Source organism: Anser brachyrhynchus, assembly GCF_964034855.1.
Source record: "Anser brachyrhynchus genome assembly, chromosome: W".
NCBI lineage: Eukaryota > Metazoa > Chordata > Aves > Anseriformes > Anatidae > Anser > Anser brachyrhynchus.
In genome coordinates, this window is record NC_137704.1 from 1,122,286 (window position 1) to 1,139,818 (window position 17,533).

Genomic DNA, 17,533 nt, shown 5'->3' on the forward strand with positions numbered 1-17,533 from the left:
CCTCTTGAAAACCCAGATGACATTAACCGAAGAAAAGAAGTAGGAGAATTACCATCCAACACCTCAGCACAGAAAGCAGTATTAATAGCACTAACAAGAGCCCTGGAGCTAGCTGAAGGAAAGTGAGTTAATGTTTGTACAGATTCAAAATATGCATTTGGAGTGGTACATGCTCATGGTGCTATATGGAAGGAAAGGGGACTGTTGTCATCGCAAAGTACTCCTATTAAACGTGGAAATGAAAACCTGAAACTACCCGAGGCAGTTCAGAAACCTAAAGAAGTGGCCATGATACCCTGCAAAGATCATCAGTGACAACTCAGATATTATTAAGGGAAACCAAAAGGCGGATGAAGCTGCCAAACAAGCAGCCATTGAGGGAACTATAAATATCCTATTATCCACTAGAGAAATATTAGCAACCTTTCCTGAATACAGAAAAGGAATTAAAGCTAGCTGAGCTATTAAAATGTGTGAAAGACTCAAATGGACGGTGGATAACTGCTCATGGACAATTCATTGTTACACCAGTAATAATGAGACAACTGATGACCCAGGTCCATCAAGAAACCCATATGGGAGGTGAACCTCTGGTAGAGAGTGTCAGAAGATACGCTATTGGAGCTAAGATGTTATTGACTGCAAAAAGTATAACACAAAAGTGTGAGTTGTTGTGGTGGTTTTACCATGCTAGGCAGCTGAACACCACAACCGCTCTCTCCCTCCCCCTCCTTAGATGAGGAGGGGAAGAAGTAAAGGAAAGAACAACTCATGGGTTGAGATAAGGATGATTTAATTAAAGGGAAAAAAATAATTATTAAGAAAAGATTATTATTAATTAAACAATTTAACTAAACAATTGAACTAAACAATTAACCATTTAACTAAAGGGGAAAAAGGAAAGGGGAAAAGGGAGGGGGAAAGGGAAAACTAAGCGAAACAAGCAAAGGCTATGTGGAAGTGCAGAGGAAAGAAATTACTCTCTACTTCCCACAAATGAGCGATGCTTGACCACGTCCTTGAAGCAGGGCCTCAACGCACGTAGCCGGCGTTCGGGAGGAGGACAGACGTTTTCACAATGAGAGCCCACCCCTCCCCTCTTCCTCCTTTTTCCACCTGTTATTTCTGAGTGTGACATCATATGGTATGGAATATCCCTTTGGTTGGTTTAGGTCAGCTGCCCTGGTGATGTTTCTTTTCTCACATCTTTGCCCACCCCCAGGGGAATTAGGGAGAGTCCTGATGCTGTGCCAGCACTGCTCAGCAGCAGACACAACACTGGTGTGATACCATTGCTGTTGTAGCTACGAGTGCAGAGCACAGCACTGTATGGGCTGCTGCAGGGAAAGTTAACATCCCAGCCCGACCCAGTTGCCTTAAAAGCAACCCTAAAATACAGGTAAAACATCCTCCTGAAGAGGTAAAAAAAAAAAAAAGAAAATCACTCCAGATGAGCACCAGTAAGTCAATTTTTCTGGAAAATCAATAGGTGTAATCAATATAAGTATTTATTTGTGTTTGTGGATACCTTTTCTGGTTGGTCAGAAGCTTTCCCATGTTGAACCAATCACGCTAGGGAAGTAGTGAAATGTTTATTGAAAGAAATAATCCTGAGATTTAAAGTGCCTGAGGGAACATCTTCTGACAGGGAACCCTATTCTGCAGCAATGGTTATTAAAGAAATGTCTAGAGTACTGAATATAAAATGGGACTTAGATACCCCATGGAGGCCACAATCTAGTGGCCAAGTAGAAAGAATGAATCAAACGCTGAAAGGACAAATAAGGAAATTGTGCCAAGAAACACAGTTAAAACGGACCAAGGTATTGCCAATAGCATTGCTAAGAATTTGGATAACTCTCAAGGCTCAGTAAAAAGTAAGCCTGTTTGAAATACTATATGGAAAATCGTATGCTGTAAATGTAACTGGAAAATCCGATCAGATGCATGTAACTGGGAATCGAGCACTTACAGATTACCATTTACCTTTAGCAAAAACTTTGAGTCTCATCCACAGATTGTCCTGGTTCCAGTTAGGACAGAGTTAAGTAGCTCATAGTAGCTGGTAGGGTGCTATGTTTTGGATTAGGATGAGAAGAGCGCTGATAACATGCTGATGTTTTAATTGTTGCAGAGCAGTGTTTACACCAGGCCAAGGACTTTTCGGCTTCTTGCTCTGTCCTGCCAGCGAGCAGGCTGGGGGTGCAGCAGGAGCTGGGAGGGGACAGACCCAGGACAGCTGACCCAAACTGGCCAAAGGGGTATTCCATACCATCTGACGTCATGCTAAACAATATATAGGGGTGGCTGGCCGGGGTGGGGGGGCCGGCTGCTCGGGAATAGGCTGGGCATCGGTCAGCGGGTGGTGAGCAATTGCATTGTGCATCACTTGTTTTCTTACACATTATTATTGTTAATACTATTACCATTATCACTATTATTATTATTATTGTTATTATTATTTTCCTGTCTTAATAAACTGTCTTTATCTCAACTCACAGGCTTCACTTTCCCGTTTCTCTCCCCCATCCCAGAGAGGGAGGGGGGAGGGTGAGCGAACGGCTGTGTGGTGTTTAGCTACCAGCCGGGTTAAACCACAACAGCCCTTTTGGCGCCCAACGTGGGGCACGAAGGGTTGAGATATCGACAAATCTGACCAGAGTGTGTTAAACTAAAATTGGTATAAGTATTGGACCTGCTTAATAGTTGCTAGTCACGATGTTGATTGCCTTAATCTCCAGTCTGCTGTACCTGTATTCCAAATTGAGTTTTATGGTGCGTTACTTTCTGTATGTGCTCCCTGTTGCACTGTTTATCCTTTCCGGGCCCTGGTTTAAGATTGTTATGGTACTGTGCGGTGTAGCAATGGCTTATGAAATGATGAGATATCTGTTCACGACTTTAACCTGGTATTTGTACTCAGCACTGACGTCGACTCTATACTTTGGAACCCATATCTCGGAAACTATTAGCAATTACACCTATTGCCTGTTTTCGTTAGGGAGCCAATCTGTGAAGGGGACAGGGGAAGACATGTTTCCCTACCTGTTCACTCTCCCTTTCTCCTTCACCACCACCCTCTTTTCCCCCGAGTTAGTTACGGTGGTTCTCCGAGATGTTGAATATCCTTGGGATACTCAGACCAGCCTGCTCTTCTGAATGCGCTTCAGATTTTGTGGAGGGTTAAACAACTACTTAGGAATCTCATCCGGAGACATGTCTTGAGGCGGGATAGTTGCGAGTGGCAGGGAGTGTGGGAGGATATGGGCAGGTTTCTAGAGCAGTGGTCACCTCCAGTGTTTTGGACATTCACCCCTGAACAACTGCAAAATCCTAAAAAGCTGGCAGAATGCTTGAAAAAAAGGTGTCATGACTCTGGCAGTTCCAAAGTGACACAAATCACTGTAGCGTGCTGGGGTCTGGCTTGTGCCTATCGAGCTGCAATTGATGCTATTAGCAACCTAGCTCCAGCTCCTGCAGCCGCTCCAGCTCCAGCTCCTGCAGCCACTCCAGCTGCAGCTCCTGCAGCCGCTCCAGCTCCAGCTCCTGCAGCCGCTCCAGCTCCAGCTCCTGCAGCCGCTCCAGCTCCTGCAGCTACTCCAGCTCCAGCTCCTGCAGCCGCTCCAGCTCCAGCTCCTGCAGCCGCTCCAGCTCCTGCAGCTACTCCAGCTCCAGCTCCTGCAGCCGCTCCAGCTCCAGCTCCTGCAGCCGTTCCAGTTCCAGCTCCTGCAGCCGCTCCAGCTCCTGCAGCCGCTCCAGCTCCAGCTCCTGCAGCCGCTCCAGCTCCTGCAGCCGCTCCAGCTCCAGCTCCTGCAGCCGCTCCAGCTCCTGCAGCTACTCCAGCTCCAGCTCCTGCAGCCGCTCCAGCTCCTGCAGCCGTTCCGGCTCCTGCAGCCACTCCAGCTCCAGCCCCTGCAGCCACTCCAGCTCCAGCTCCTGCAGCCGCTCCAGCTCCTGCAGCCATTCCGGCTCCTGCAGCCGCTCCAGCTCCAGCTCCTGCAGCCGCTCCAGCTCCAGCTCCTGCAGCCGCTCCAGCTCCAGCCCCTGCAGCCGCTCCAGCTCCTGCAGCTGCCCCAGCTCGTGCAGCTGCTCCCACTCCTGTGGCTGGGTCAGAGAAACGAGCTGTAGCAGTGCAAGTTGACCCTGTAGACAAGGTGAAAAAATGGTATAGGGGCTCAGGTCGTTTAAAACGCAGACAGTCTTCTGCTAAGTCTGGGCGTAGTGAGGACGAGGCTGGGCCATCAAAGGTGCAGGAGACTGAAGATGAGGATGAGGATGGCGAAAAATCAACAGTAACTACCCGGACTCCATACCAGCCATCAAAGGTGCAGGAGACTGAAGATGAGGATGAGGATGTCGGAAAATCAACAGTAACTACCCGGACTCTACACCGGCCATCAAAGGTGCAGAAGACTGAAGATGAGGATGAGGATGTCGAAAAATCAACAGTAATTACCCGGACTCTATACCAGCGTGAGCTACGAGATGTGCGAAAAGATTTTGGTCGCTGTATAGGTGAGCAGCTTGTCACCTGGCTGCTCCGGTGCTGGGACACCGGAGCCAATTATGTGGAATTAGAGGGCAAGGAAGCCAGGCGGCTGGGATCCCTTGCTAGGGACGCGTGCATTGACAAAGCAATTGGAGATGGAGCACGATCTCGCAGCCTCTGGAGGCGTCTCCTGTCAGCTGTGAAGGAAAGGTATCCCTTCAAGGAAGAACTTGTATGTTTACCAAGCAAATGGACCACCATGGAGAAGGGAATTCAGTACCTGAGGGAATTGGCCGTACGGGAAGTAATTTATAAGGACCTAGACGACGCACAAACATCCGCAGATCCAGATGCAGTCCGGTGTACACTACCCATGTGGGGGAAGTTTGTACAGAGTTCCCCATCATCATATGCCAACTCATTGGCAATACTAGCCTGGAAAACGGAGGAGAATCCCACAGTGAATGAAGTGACTAAAATACTCCGGCAGTACGAAGGAAATCTCTCCTCTTCCCTAAAGGCCTGTGTCTCAGCTGTGGAGAAACTCTCTGAAGAGGTCCACCAACTTAAAGAGAATTTATCTTCCCCTCCACCTGAACGAACCAGTGTCCACCAGCTAAAAGAGAAGGCTTTAGAGAAACTTTCTGAAAAGATCCACCAACTTGAAGAAAGATTATCTTCCCCTTCACCTGAACGAACCAGTGTCCACCAGCTAAAAGAGAATACCTTGGAGAAACTTTCTGAAAAGATCCACCAACTTGAAGAGAGATTATTTTCCTCCCCACCTGTACAAACCAGTGTCTCAGCTATTAGGGGTAAACGTTCATCTATGCAAGGAAGACAATATGGTGGGCACACACACCGCGCCACCCTGTGGTTTTACCTACGTGACCATGGAGAGGACATGAGAAAATGGGATGGAAAATCTACTGCGACCCTAGAGGCACGGGTACGTGAATTGCAAAGGAAAACAATTGGGAAAAAGGAGTTCTCTGAAAGGTTTGCTGCTCCAACTTCCAGCAGGCAGTCCTTTAAACACAGAAATGAAGATTCTGACCAGGACTAGAGGGGCCCTGCCTCCAGCCAGGGGGAGGAAAGGGACAATCGAGTTTATTGGACTGTGTGGATTCGATGGCCTGGCACGTCAGACGCACAGAAGTATAAGGCTTTGGTAGACACCGGTGCACAATGTACTCTAATGCCATCAAGCTATAAAGGGCCAGAGCCCATCTGTATTTATGGTGTGACGGGGGGATCCCAGCAGTTAACTGTATTGGAGGCTGAAGTGAGTCTAACCGGTAATGAGTGGCAAAAGCACCGTATTGTGACTGGCCCAGATGCTCCGTGCATCCTTGGCATAGACTATCTTAGAAGAGGATATTTCAAGGACCCAAAAGGGTTCCGCTGGGCTTTTGGCATAGCTGCTTTGGAGACAGAGGACATTAAACAGTTGTCTACCTTGCCTGGTCTCTCAGAGGACCCTTCTGTTGTGGGGTTGCTGAGGGTTGAAGAACAGCAAGTGCCGATCGCTACCACAACTGTGCACCGGCGGCAATATCGCACCAACCGAGACTCCCTGAGTCCCATCCATAAGCTAATTCGTCAACTGGAGAGCCAAGGAGTGATCAGCAAGACTCATTCACCTTTTAATAGTCCCATATGGCCAGTGCGAAAGTCTAATGGTGAGTGGAGACTAACAGTGGACTATCGTGGCCTGAACGAAGTCACGCCACCACTGAGTGCTGCAGTGCCGGACATGCTAGAACTCCAGTATGAACTGGAATCAAAGGCAGCCAAGTGGTATGCCACAATTGATATCGCTAATGCATTTTTCTCCATCCCTCTAGCAGCAGAGTGCAGGCCACAGTTTGCTTTCACTTGGAGGGGAGTCCAATATACTTGGAATCGGCTGCCCCAGGGGTGGAAACACAGCCCTACCATTTGCCATGGACTGATCCAGTCTGCGCTGGAGCAGGGGGAAGCTCCTGAACACCTGCAGTACATCGATGACATCATTGTGTGGGGTGACACAGCACAGGAAGTTTTCGAGAAAGGGAAGAAAATAGTCCAAATCCTTCTGAAGGCCGGTTTTGCCATAAAACAGAATAAAGTTAAAGGACCTGCATGAGAGATCCAGTTTTTAGGAATAAAATGGCAAGATGGACGCCGTCAAATCCCAATGGATGTGATCAACAAGATAACAGCTATGTCTCCACCAACTAGCAAAAAAGAAACACAAACTTTCCTAGGTGTCGTGGGGTTTTGGAGAATGCATATTCCAAATTACAGTCTGATTGTAAACCCGCTCTACCAAGTAACCCGTAAGAAGAATGCTTTTGAATGGGGCCCTGAGCAACGACAAGCCTTTGAACAAATTAAGCAGGAAATAGTTCATGCAGTAGCCCTCGGGCCAGTCCGAACAGGACCAGATGTAAAGAATGTGCTCTACACCGCAGCCGGAGAGAATGGTCCCGCCTGGAGCCTCTGGCAGAAAGAACCTGGGGAAACTCGAGGTCGACCCCTGGGGTTTTGGAGTCGGGGATACAGAGGATCTGAAGCCCGCTATACTCCAACTGAAAAGGAGATATTGGCAGCATATGAAGGAGTTCGATCTGCTTCGGAAGTGGTCGGTACTGAAGCGCAGCTCCTCCTGGCACCCCGACTGCCGGTACTAGGCTGGATGTTCAAAGGAAGGGTCCCCTCTACGCATCATGCAACTGATGCTACATGGAGCAAGTGGGTTGCACTGATTACTCAGCGGGCTCGAATAGGAAACCCCAGTCGCCCAGGAATCTTGGAGGTGATTATGGACTGGCCAGAAGGCAAATACTTTGGGATATCATCAGAGGAGGAGGTGGTTCGTGCTGAAGAAGCCCCCCTGTACAACAAGCTACCGGAAAATGAGAAGAAATATGCCTTGTTCACTGACGGGTCCTGTCGTATTGTGGGAAAGCATCGGAGATGGAAAGCTGCTGTATGGAGTCCTACACGACGAGTTGCAGAAGCTGCTGAGGGAGAAGGTGAATCGAGTCAGTTTGCAGAAGTAAAAGCCATTCAGCTGGCTTTAGATATTGCTGAACGAGAAAAGTGGCCAGTTCTCTATCTCTATACTGATTCATGGATGGTAGCAAATGCCCTGTGGGGGTGGTTACAGCAATGGAAGCAGAACAACTGGCAGCGCAGGGGCAAGCCCATCTGGGCTGCGGCATTGTGGCAAGATATTGCTGCCCGGGTAGAGAACCTGGTTGTAAAGGTACGCCACGAAGATGCTCATGTGCCCAAGAATCGGGCTACTGAAGAACACCAAAACAACCAGCAGGTGGATCAGGCTGCTAAGATTGAAGTGGCTCAGGTGGACCTGGACTGGCAACATAAAGGTGAATTATTTATAGCCCGATGGGCCCATGACACCTCAGGCCATCAAGGTAGAGATGCAACCTACAGATGGGCTCGTGATCGAGGGGTGGACCTGACCATGGACACTATAGCACAGGTTATTCATGACTGTGAAACATGTGCTGCAATCAAGCAAGCCAAACGGTCAAAACCTCTTTGGTATGGAGGACGATGGCTGAAATATAAATATGGAGAGGCCTGGCAGATTGATTACATCACACTCCCTCAAACCCGCAACGGCAAGTGCCACGTACTTACAATGGTGGAAGCAACCACCGGATGGCTGGAAACATATCCTGTGCCCCATGCCACCGCCCGGAACACTATCCTGGGCCTTGAAAAGCAAGTCTTATGGCGACATGGCACCCCAGAGAGAATTGAGTCAGACAACGGGACTCATTTCCGAAACAACCTTATAGACACTTGGGCCAAAGAACATGGTATTGAGTGGGTGTATCACATCCCCTATCATGCACCAGCCTCTGGAAAAGTTGAACGATACAATGGACTGTTGAAGACTACACTGAAAGCAATGGGTGCTGGGACATTCAAAAACTGGGATACACATTTGGCAAAGGCCACCTGGTTAGTCAATACCAGGGGATCTGCCAACCGAGCTGGACCTGCCCAATCAAACCTGTTACGCACTGTAGAAGGGGATAAAGTTCCTGTAGTGCACGTAAGAAACATGCTGGGTAAAACAGTCTGGGCTACTCCTGCCTCAGGAAAAGGCAAACCCATTCGTGGGTTTGCTTTTGCTCAGGGACCTGGATGCACTTGGTGGGTAATGCAAAAGAATGGGGAGGTCCGGTGTGTACCTCAAGGGGATTTGATACTGGGTGAGAATAGCCCATGAGTTGAATTGTAGTATGTTAATTATTATATAATAATGTATGTCATCACTACCATGATTGCTATATATCATAGATGAAAATGGTGATTAATTAGAATGTATTGGACAGAGTGTAACCTGAGCATGACATAAATGGTATGGAATAAGGGGTGGATATCTGTCCTGGTTCCAGTTAGGACAGAGTTAAGTAGCTCATAGTAGCTGGTAGGGTGCTATGTTTTGGATTAGGATGAGAAGAGCGCTGATAACATGCTGATGTTTTAATTGTTGCAGAGCAGTGTTTACACCAGGCCAAGGACTTTTCGGCTTCTCGCTCTGTCCTGCCAGCGAGCAGGCTGGGGGTGCAGCAGGAGCTGGGAGGGGACAGACCCAGGACAGCTGACCCAAACTGGCCAAAGGGGTATTCCATACCATCTGACGTCATGCTAAACAATATATAGGGGTGGCTGGCCGGGGTGGGGGGTCGGCTGCTCGGGAATAGGCTGGGCATCGGTCAGCGGGTGGTGAGCAATTGCATTGTGCATCACTTGTTTTCTTACACATTATTATTGTTAATACTATTACCATTATCACTATTATTATTATTATTGTTATTATTATTTTCCTGTCTTAATAAACTGTCTTTATCTCAACTCACAGGCTTCACTTTCCCGTTTCTCTCCCCCATCCCAGAGAGGGAGGGAGGAGGGTGAGCGAACGGCTGTGTGGTGTTTAGCTGCCAGCCGGGTTAAACCACAACACAGATACATACTATTAAGCACAAAGATTCTGGTGGATGCACTTGTTCACTCCCTTTCTCCTGGAGATCAAGTTTACTAGCAAACCTGGAAGGAAAACCCCTACATAAAAAGTGGAAAGGACCACAGCTGGTGCTGTTAATGAAACAGGAAGGGCCAGGGTCAACCAGCCTAAGGGTGTGAATTTTAGTATTATAATGAGAATAGTTCACAGATTGTTCACATTGTCAGAAACAATCTGTAGCCAGTAACTCAGTCTCAGGCGAGGATCTCAGTGAAGTAGCATTTTTATTCGCGATTGCAGTGCAGGGCATCCTGCAAGCAGCACACAGTAAAAGTATATCATAACCTTATATTCCCTACTACCCAACACTTGATTCCTGCCCTGTTTCCTCATTGGCTGAGTATTACAGGTTCACAACCTATTCGACGCTTGTTACTATACCATATACATACAATTTTATTTGACCAACCGTTAATTTCTCCTTATTTAATTTCTCCCCGCTAAGGGTATTTCAGGTATAAGATAATTTATAGTGATTTCTGACTGCAAGGCTGCCTCCCGGGCTTTTTCATCTGCCACCCGGTTCCCTCGGACAGTGACTGAATTCCCTTTCTGGTGCCCTTTTAAAAGCATTATTGCAATTCCAATAGGTAATAATGAATTATCTACGACTTGCTTTACAAGCTCCTCGTGGACCAATTCCTTCTCCTTACTATTGATCAACCCACCCTCCTCCCAGATTTTACTGAATGTATGAACCACCCCATATGCATATCTCGAATTTGTATAGATGGTTCCTTCTTTTCCTTCAAGAACTTTGAGTGCCTGATTCAAGGCATGTAATTCACATGTTTGGGCTGACCGGTTATTGGGTAATTGTCCTATCTCTTTTGCTTCTTCACTAAATCCATCAACTACAGCATATCCATTATACCTCTTTCCCTGTACTGCCCTTGAGGATCCATCGATAAACAGAATATCTCCTTCCTCAAGGGGAACATCTTGTAAATCGGGTCTCACTTTAGTCTAATACTCAATTAAATCCAGGCAGTTATGTTCTATATCCACTCCAGCCCTTCCTCCTCTCCTTAGGAAGGCAGCTGGATTCAAGCATGATTTTGTGGTTAACAATAAATCATGATTTTCAATCAGTATTGCCTCATATTTCAAATTCCTAGAATCAGTCAGCCAGCGCCCAGCTCTCTGAGTCAAGATTGTCTTAACCTGGTGTGGAGTAGTAACTATCAGATGACCCCTAAAGTTTAATTTCCCGCTTTCTTCCACCAAAAAAAAAAAACAGTTACTGCTACAGCTTGAACGCATTCAGGCCATCCTCTGGAAACTGGGTCCAGCAGATTAGACAAATAATTTTTCTCTTCTGTCCATTCAAGTATATTAGGCTCCTCATCTAATAATTGAAGTTACAACCCTTTTGTGTTCTGAGCGTATTCTTCTATCCATAATCAACAATATCCCATTAACCACAAAAACTTTCTTAGTTTTGGGTAGGGGTAGCTCAATAATTCCCTGAATCCTCTCTGGATTTATTCTTCGTTTTCCCTCAGACACTAGATGCCCTAAATACTTGTAACAGTAAGACCCCCTCCAGAGGTTGGAATTGCTCCAAAATCTGTTCTAAACCTTGCTCGAATAAATTTGATGACTCTGTAAACCCCTGAGGTACAACTGTACATCTGTATTGTCACTTCCGCCCCCTTTCAGGGTCCTTACACTCAAAGGTGAACATATCTTTGCTCTCAGGGTCTAAGAGCACCCCATTAATAACACCATTATTCCAGTGTAACAACTTACTATTCAAATGCCCAATTTCATCATCAAATCCCTTCCCCACAAGTTAGACCCTGCCTTGGGTGCATACAAGAATTTCCCAGTGATCATTTTATCCCCTAGTCTCAGCTTGGTGTCCCCCAAAAAGTAACACTGTTATCCCAGCCCCTTCTACCCCCATCACCTTAAGGGTTTCATTAGTTAATTTAAGCCCTGATACTTTATGGGCCAGCAATGACCTAGGTGCCCCAGTGTACTGGGTTTACATGCAAAGGTTCTGGCAGCAGGGGGCTGCAGGGGTGGCTTCTGTGAGAAGAAACCACACTCCCTTCCTGACATACACCCCTCCCGAGCCTTTTCTGTATATATGGCCAGGCTTTAATCACAAAATGAACTTTAAGGTCCTCAGGATTCATCCCTGACAAGACTTTTGCACTGGCCACATCTCAGAAAACTGTTCTGGGAGTTATTGAAAAACACCTAAAGGACAACTCAGTCCTTGGTCAGAGCCAACGTGGGTTCACTAGGGGAAGGTCATGTGTAACAAACTTAATTTCCTTCTATGACAAGATCACCCAGCTAGTTGACCAAAGGAAGCCAGTCGATGTAATCTTTTGGATTTCAGTAAAGCTTTCGATACTGTCTCTCACAGTATCCTTCTGGACAACATGAACAGAATACAGCTAGATTAAAGCATAATAAGATGGGTGAACAATTGGCTGACGAGTCGGGCCCAAAGGGTTCTTATAAATGGGGTTACATCAGGCTGGCGACCTGTCACTAGTGGGGTTTGTTCCTCAGGGCTCCATTCTAGGACTAGTCCTCTTCAATGCTTTCATAAACAATTTGGATGAAGGACTTGAAGGTTTTTTGAGCAAGATCGCGGACAATACCAAATTGGGTGGAGGTCTTGACTCCGTCGAGGGTGGTGAGGCCTTGCAGAGAGATCTGGACAGATTAGAGAGCTGGGCAATTACCTACCATATGAAGTTTAACAAGAGCAAGTGCCGGGTCCTTCACCTGGGAAGGGGCAACCCTGGCTATACGTACAGACTGGGCGATGAGACGCTGGAGAGCAGCCCCGCAGAGAGGGATCTGGGGGTTTTGGCTGATACCAAGGTGAATACAAGCCAGCAGTGTGCCCTGGCAGCCAGGAGGGCCAACCGTATCCTGGCATGCATCAAGCACGGCATTGCTAGTCGGTCGAGGGAAGTGATTGTCCTGCTCTACTCTACGCTGGTGCGGCCTCACCTCGAGTACTGTGTGCAGTTCTGGGCACCACAGTACAAAAAGGATGTAAAACTGTTGGAGAGTGTCCAGAGGAGCGCGACGAAGATGGTGAAGGGACTAGAGGGGAAGACATATGAGGAGCGGCTGAGGTCACTGGGCCTGTTCAGCCTGGAGAAGAGGAGGCTGAGGGGAGACCTCATCGCAGTCTGCAACTTCCTCACGAGGGGGAGTGGAGAGGCAGGTGCTGATCTATTCTCCATAATCACCAGTGATAGGACCCGTGGGAACGGTGTTAAGCTGAGGCAGGGAAGGTTTAGGCTGGACATCAGGAAGAGGTTCTTCACCGAGAGGGTGGTTGCACACTGGAACAGGCTCCCCAGGGAAGTAGTCACTGCACCAAGCCTGTCTGAATTTAAGAAGCGATTGGACTGTGTACTTAGTCACATGGTCTAAAATTTTGGGTAGACCTGTGCGGTGCTGGGAGTTGGACTTGATGATCCTTATGGGTCCCTTCCAACTCGGGATATTCTATGATTCTATAGCTGCCTGCCTAATCATTCCCCTCCTAAACATTCTTCTCCAGTGAATAACTAACTCAAGACTGACATCATTTCCCCCCCCCCAAGAATACAAATTATGCCCTAGAAACTGATCTTACTGCTCTTCTAGTCCTGTAAGGTCTTCAATTAAGGAGTTCATTTCCTTTTTAAAACTCCTGACCTCTCTGCTGATGAGGGGGGGAGTTCACATAACCTATTTGTCCTTGTCCCACTGGGACCTCCCTAAGAGGATACATAGGAGTGTTAGTACTGTTAGTATCAGGGAAGGGGAATTTCTCAGTATCTCTTCTAGATTGTTCTAATTCTTGCCAGAGCCTACAGTGCACTCCTTCTCTAGGCAAAGAGTTAATTGCAGTCCCTGGCTCCCTTCCTGGAGCAACTGCTGCTGCCGCCGGTGCAATATTAGGATTACAGGAAGGGGGTAAATTATCCAAGGGTTCCCATCGACCCGTCCTTCCCTCTGACTCCTCTTTCTCCTGGTCCTGATCCCTTTTCAATAAAAATGACTTACCCCCTGCATCCAGCAAGCAGCATAACTTGACTCCTCTGAAAAAGGAGTCTTATTGTTTACATATAAATTTAAAGCCTGAATTTTCATCAGACCTGTATTTTGGCCAAAATATTGATGTTTCCTTAATTGATTCCTTTGTCCAGATTAATACACAATATTTAATCATTTTCTTTTTATCATTTCCTCTAATTCTGGGATTACCCAACACTTGATTCCTCCCATTTCCTCATTGGCTGAGTACTACAGGTTCACAAACTATTCAACACTTATTAGTATATCATATATTTACAATTTTATTTGACCATTAACCGTTATTTTTTCCTTTTCCTCCTTCTCTCATGACTGGAGGGCCCGTGATTTTTTGTTTTGACTGAATTCACACTGCTCGTCTTGTTTTTCTTAGCTATCCTCCTTATTTTGGGACAGTGGGACCTTCCCCTTATATGTTTAGCATACTCCCCAGGGTTATGCCTGCACAATCACTTGTTAATATGCAAGGTTAGTGGAATTTTCCACTGCAGAAACACATTCAACTGCAAGAACACAAGTTTGTTTCTCACAACATTATAATACTCTATCCTCATTTTCCAGCCTATTTGATTAGTAGCACATTCAAGGGCATATGTATCAGATATTTCCTTACAAAATGGTCTTCCTGATTAAATTGTCCCTTAATCATCCTTTAGATTTCTTCAAATTCTGGGTCATCTTGCCTTTGCCTCAAAGTACATATTTCACATCTTTTCACACAAAACAGAGTTAACTAGTTACTGGCATCAGTGTAAATCGGGTGAAGGAGCAGCCAAACAGAACTCATTGTTATCCAAACAACCATATCCTTCTCAAAATTACTCCCATAATCCCTCTTTTTTATTTAATCTCTGGAAGTTACTGAGAAAAGAAAGGAGAAAAGAAAGAAAAGAAAGTAACCCTCAGGCCCTGTCACTGTTCACCAGAGAGAAGAGATCAGTGCCTGCCCCTCCATTCCCCCTCTCATGAGGAACCATGTAGGCTGCCACGACTTCTCCCCTCAGTCTCCTCTTCTCTAGGCTAAACAAACCAAGTGACTTCAGCCGCTCCTCATGCCTCTTCCCCTCTAGACCCTTCACCATCTTTGTATCCCTCTCACAATTCCCCCCTCTTCTTGTTTTTGTACCTCTTCACATCCCCCTACCCTTAAGTTTTTCCAACATCAGGGTGCAATATTTTTCTTCATATGTCACGGGGGATGGCAGATATACAATGCCATTATCACTAGAATACTAACAAATAGTTGCTTGAGCCAATCCCATCCAGGCAACCACGAGGTCATTTTTTCCCAAATGTCTCTAAATCCCCAGGAAGTGTTGCCTTGAGCCAACTCATGTAAGATCTTGGTTTTCTCCCAAATATTTTTGAGATCAGTCTCAATTCACCCCATTTGGTCTACATACATACAGCAACTAGCATTAATTATAGTGCAAATCCCTCCTTGAAAGGCCAGTAATAAATCCAGTACCATTAGATTCTGGAATACCATCTTTGACAGACTTGACACCTCCTCTTATAGTGCCGGGATCGCATCCAGAGTGTTATTTTCTAATTCTTTGATTACAGCTGATATATTTACAATAGCTTTCTCTAATTCACTCACCCTAACGAAGGGATAAACCACCTCGTGAAACTGTGAAATGCCCTTTTGCTTTTCACTAGAGGATTATCTGGAGTCCTCTTAATTTTGCGTATATAGGTCCCAAGGAGGGTTTGGCTTCGTATGTTTTCAATAATACTTACATTTGGAATTACTGCCCCCAGGGTGCAAGCTCCCTTCCATCCTAGGGGTAACACTTCCCTGGCCCTATTACCACATAACCAATACCTCCCTTTGCCATTCAGGACTGGCCATCTGGTTACCAAATGATCACAGAATCACAGAATTGAAGGGGTTGGAAGGGACCTTGAAAGATCATTGGGTCCAACCCCCCTGCCAAAGCAGGTTCCTTAGAGCAGGCTGCCCAGGTAGGCGTCCAGACGGGCCTTGAATATCTCCAGAGAAGGAGACTCCACAGCCTCCCCGGGCAGCCTGTTCCAGTGCTCCGTCACCCTCACCGTGAAGAAGTTCTTTCGCATGTTGGTGCAGAACTTCCTGTGCTCTATCTTGTGGCCATTACCCCTTGTCCTATCCCCACAGACCACTGAAAAGAGGTTGGCCAAATCCCTCTGTCTCCCACACCTCAGGTATTTATACACACTGATGAGATCCATTCCCTCGTCAAGGTCATCGATGAAGATGTTGAACAAGACCGGACCCAGCACTGATCCCTGGGGAACACCACTAGTCACAGGTCTCCAGCTGGACTCTGCACCACCGATCACCACCCTCTGAGCTCAGCCAGTCAGCCAGTTCTCAACCCACTTTATTGTCCACTCCTCTATCCCACACTTTCTCAGCTTTGCTATCAGGATGTCATGGGAGACAGTACCAAAAGCCTTGCTGAAGTCAAGGTAGATGACATCCACTGCTCTCCCCCCATCTACCCAGCTGGTGATGCCATCATCGAAGGCAACAAGGTTGGTCGAGCACAATTTCCCCTTGGTGAATCCATGCTGACTACTCCTCATAACCTTCTTCTCTTCCGATTGCTTGGAGATGGCATCCAGAACAAGCTGTTCCAACACCTTTCCAGGGACAGAGGTGAGACTGACTGGCCTGTAGTTTCCCGGATCCTCCTTCCTGCCCTTCTTGAAGACCGGAGTGACATTGGCTATCCTCCAGTCTTCAAGCACCTCTCCTGTTCTCCAAGACCTATCAAAGATGATAGAGAGCAGTTTGGCAGTCACCTCTTCCAGCTCCCTCAGCACACGTGGATGCATCCCATCAGGACCCATGGATTTGTGTGCGTTGATCCCACTCAGACGCTCCCGAACCACTCTCTCGTCAACCAGGTGGGAGCCCTCCATTTCCCAGCCCCTTTCTCCTCCCGCCAGGGTCGAGGAGTCGCGGGGGGGTCCTTGAAGCAAAGACTGAAGCAAAGAAAGCATTCAGTATCTCCGCCTTCTTGGCATCTCCCGTTACCAGGACACTCCCCTCGTTCAGCAGGGGACCCACATTATCCCTAGTCTTCCTTTTACTGTTTACATACTTAAAAAAAACCCTTCTTATTATCTTTTATCTCTTTTACAAGCCTCATCTCTAGGTGGGCTTCAGCCTTCCTTGTTGCGCCCCTGCAGGCCCTGACAACACTTCTATACTCCTCTCAAGAGGACAGGCCCTTTTTCCACATTTCATAGACCTTCCTCTTCCTTCTGATCTTATCGATGAGCTCCTTGCTCATCCATGCAGGTTTCCTGCCCCCCTTCCCCAATTTCCTACTCTTAGGGATGCACCAATCCTGAGCTTGGAAGAAGTGCTGTATAAATGTTGCCCAGCTCTCACAAGCACTCTTGCCTTCTAGCAACCTAGCCCATGAAATACTCCCAAGCAGGTCCCGGAAGAGGTCGAAGTTGGCTCTCCGAAAGTCCAGGGTAGCAATCCTGCTTTTAGCCTTACTTCTTCCACCAAGTTCCATCTTGAACTCCACCATCTCATGGTCACTGCATCCCAAGCTGCCCCCAACCTTCACATCCCTAACAAGCCCATCCCTGTTGGTAAGGACAAGGTCCAGAAGCACCCCCTGCCTCGTCGGCTCCTCCACCACCTGCGTCAGAAAATTGTCTTCAACGCATTGTAGGAACCGTTTGGACTGCACGTGCCTGGCCGAGTTGCTTACCCAACAGACGTCTGGATAATTGAAGTCCCCCATGAGAACCAGCGCCCGTGATCATGAGGCTACTACCAGCTGCTTGTAGAAGGCCTCATCGACCTCCTCCTCCTGATCTGGTGACCTGTAGTACACCCCCACTACAGTGTCCCCCATACCAGCCCGCCCCTTAATTCTCACCCACAAGCTCTCCACTTGTCCTTCACCCTCCCCCAGGTGGAGCTG

General features: G+C 47.3%; 2 protein-coding genes and 1 long non-coding RNA gene across 14 annotated transcripts in view; 2 read left to right on the forward strand and 1 right to left on the reverse strand.

Annotated features, from left to right (window-relative positions):
- The window catches only part of LOC308184670 (uncharacterized protein), a 176,277-nt gene extending 163,160 nt beyond the window's left edge, over nucleotides 1-13,117 (forward strand). The window contains exon 2 of the mRNA XM_080571977.1: nucleotides 11,458-13,117. Coding sequence (XP_080428103.1) covers nucleotides 12,018-12,950 — 933 coding nt within the window. The 5' untranslated portion in view covers nucleotides 11,458-12,017 and the 3' untranslated portion in view covers nucleotides 12,951-13,117. The remainder of the gene's footprint in view (nucleotides 1-11,457) is intronic.
- The window catches only part of LOC308184666 (homer protein homolog 1-like), a gene marked incomplete at its 5' end in the record, with an annotated part of 238,995 nt that overhangs the window by 103,463 nt on the left and 117,999 nt on the right, over nucleotides 1-17,533 (forward strand). The gene's annotated exons all lie outside the window — the stretch shown is intronic.
- The window catches only part of LOC308184674, a 169,368-nt gene that overhangs the window by 29,324 nt on the left and 122,511 nt on the right, over nucleotides 1-17,533 (reverse strand). The gene's annotated exons all lie outside the window — the stretch shown is intronic.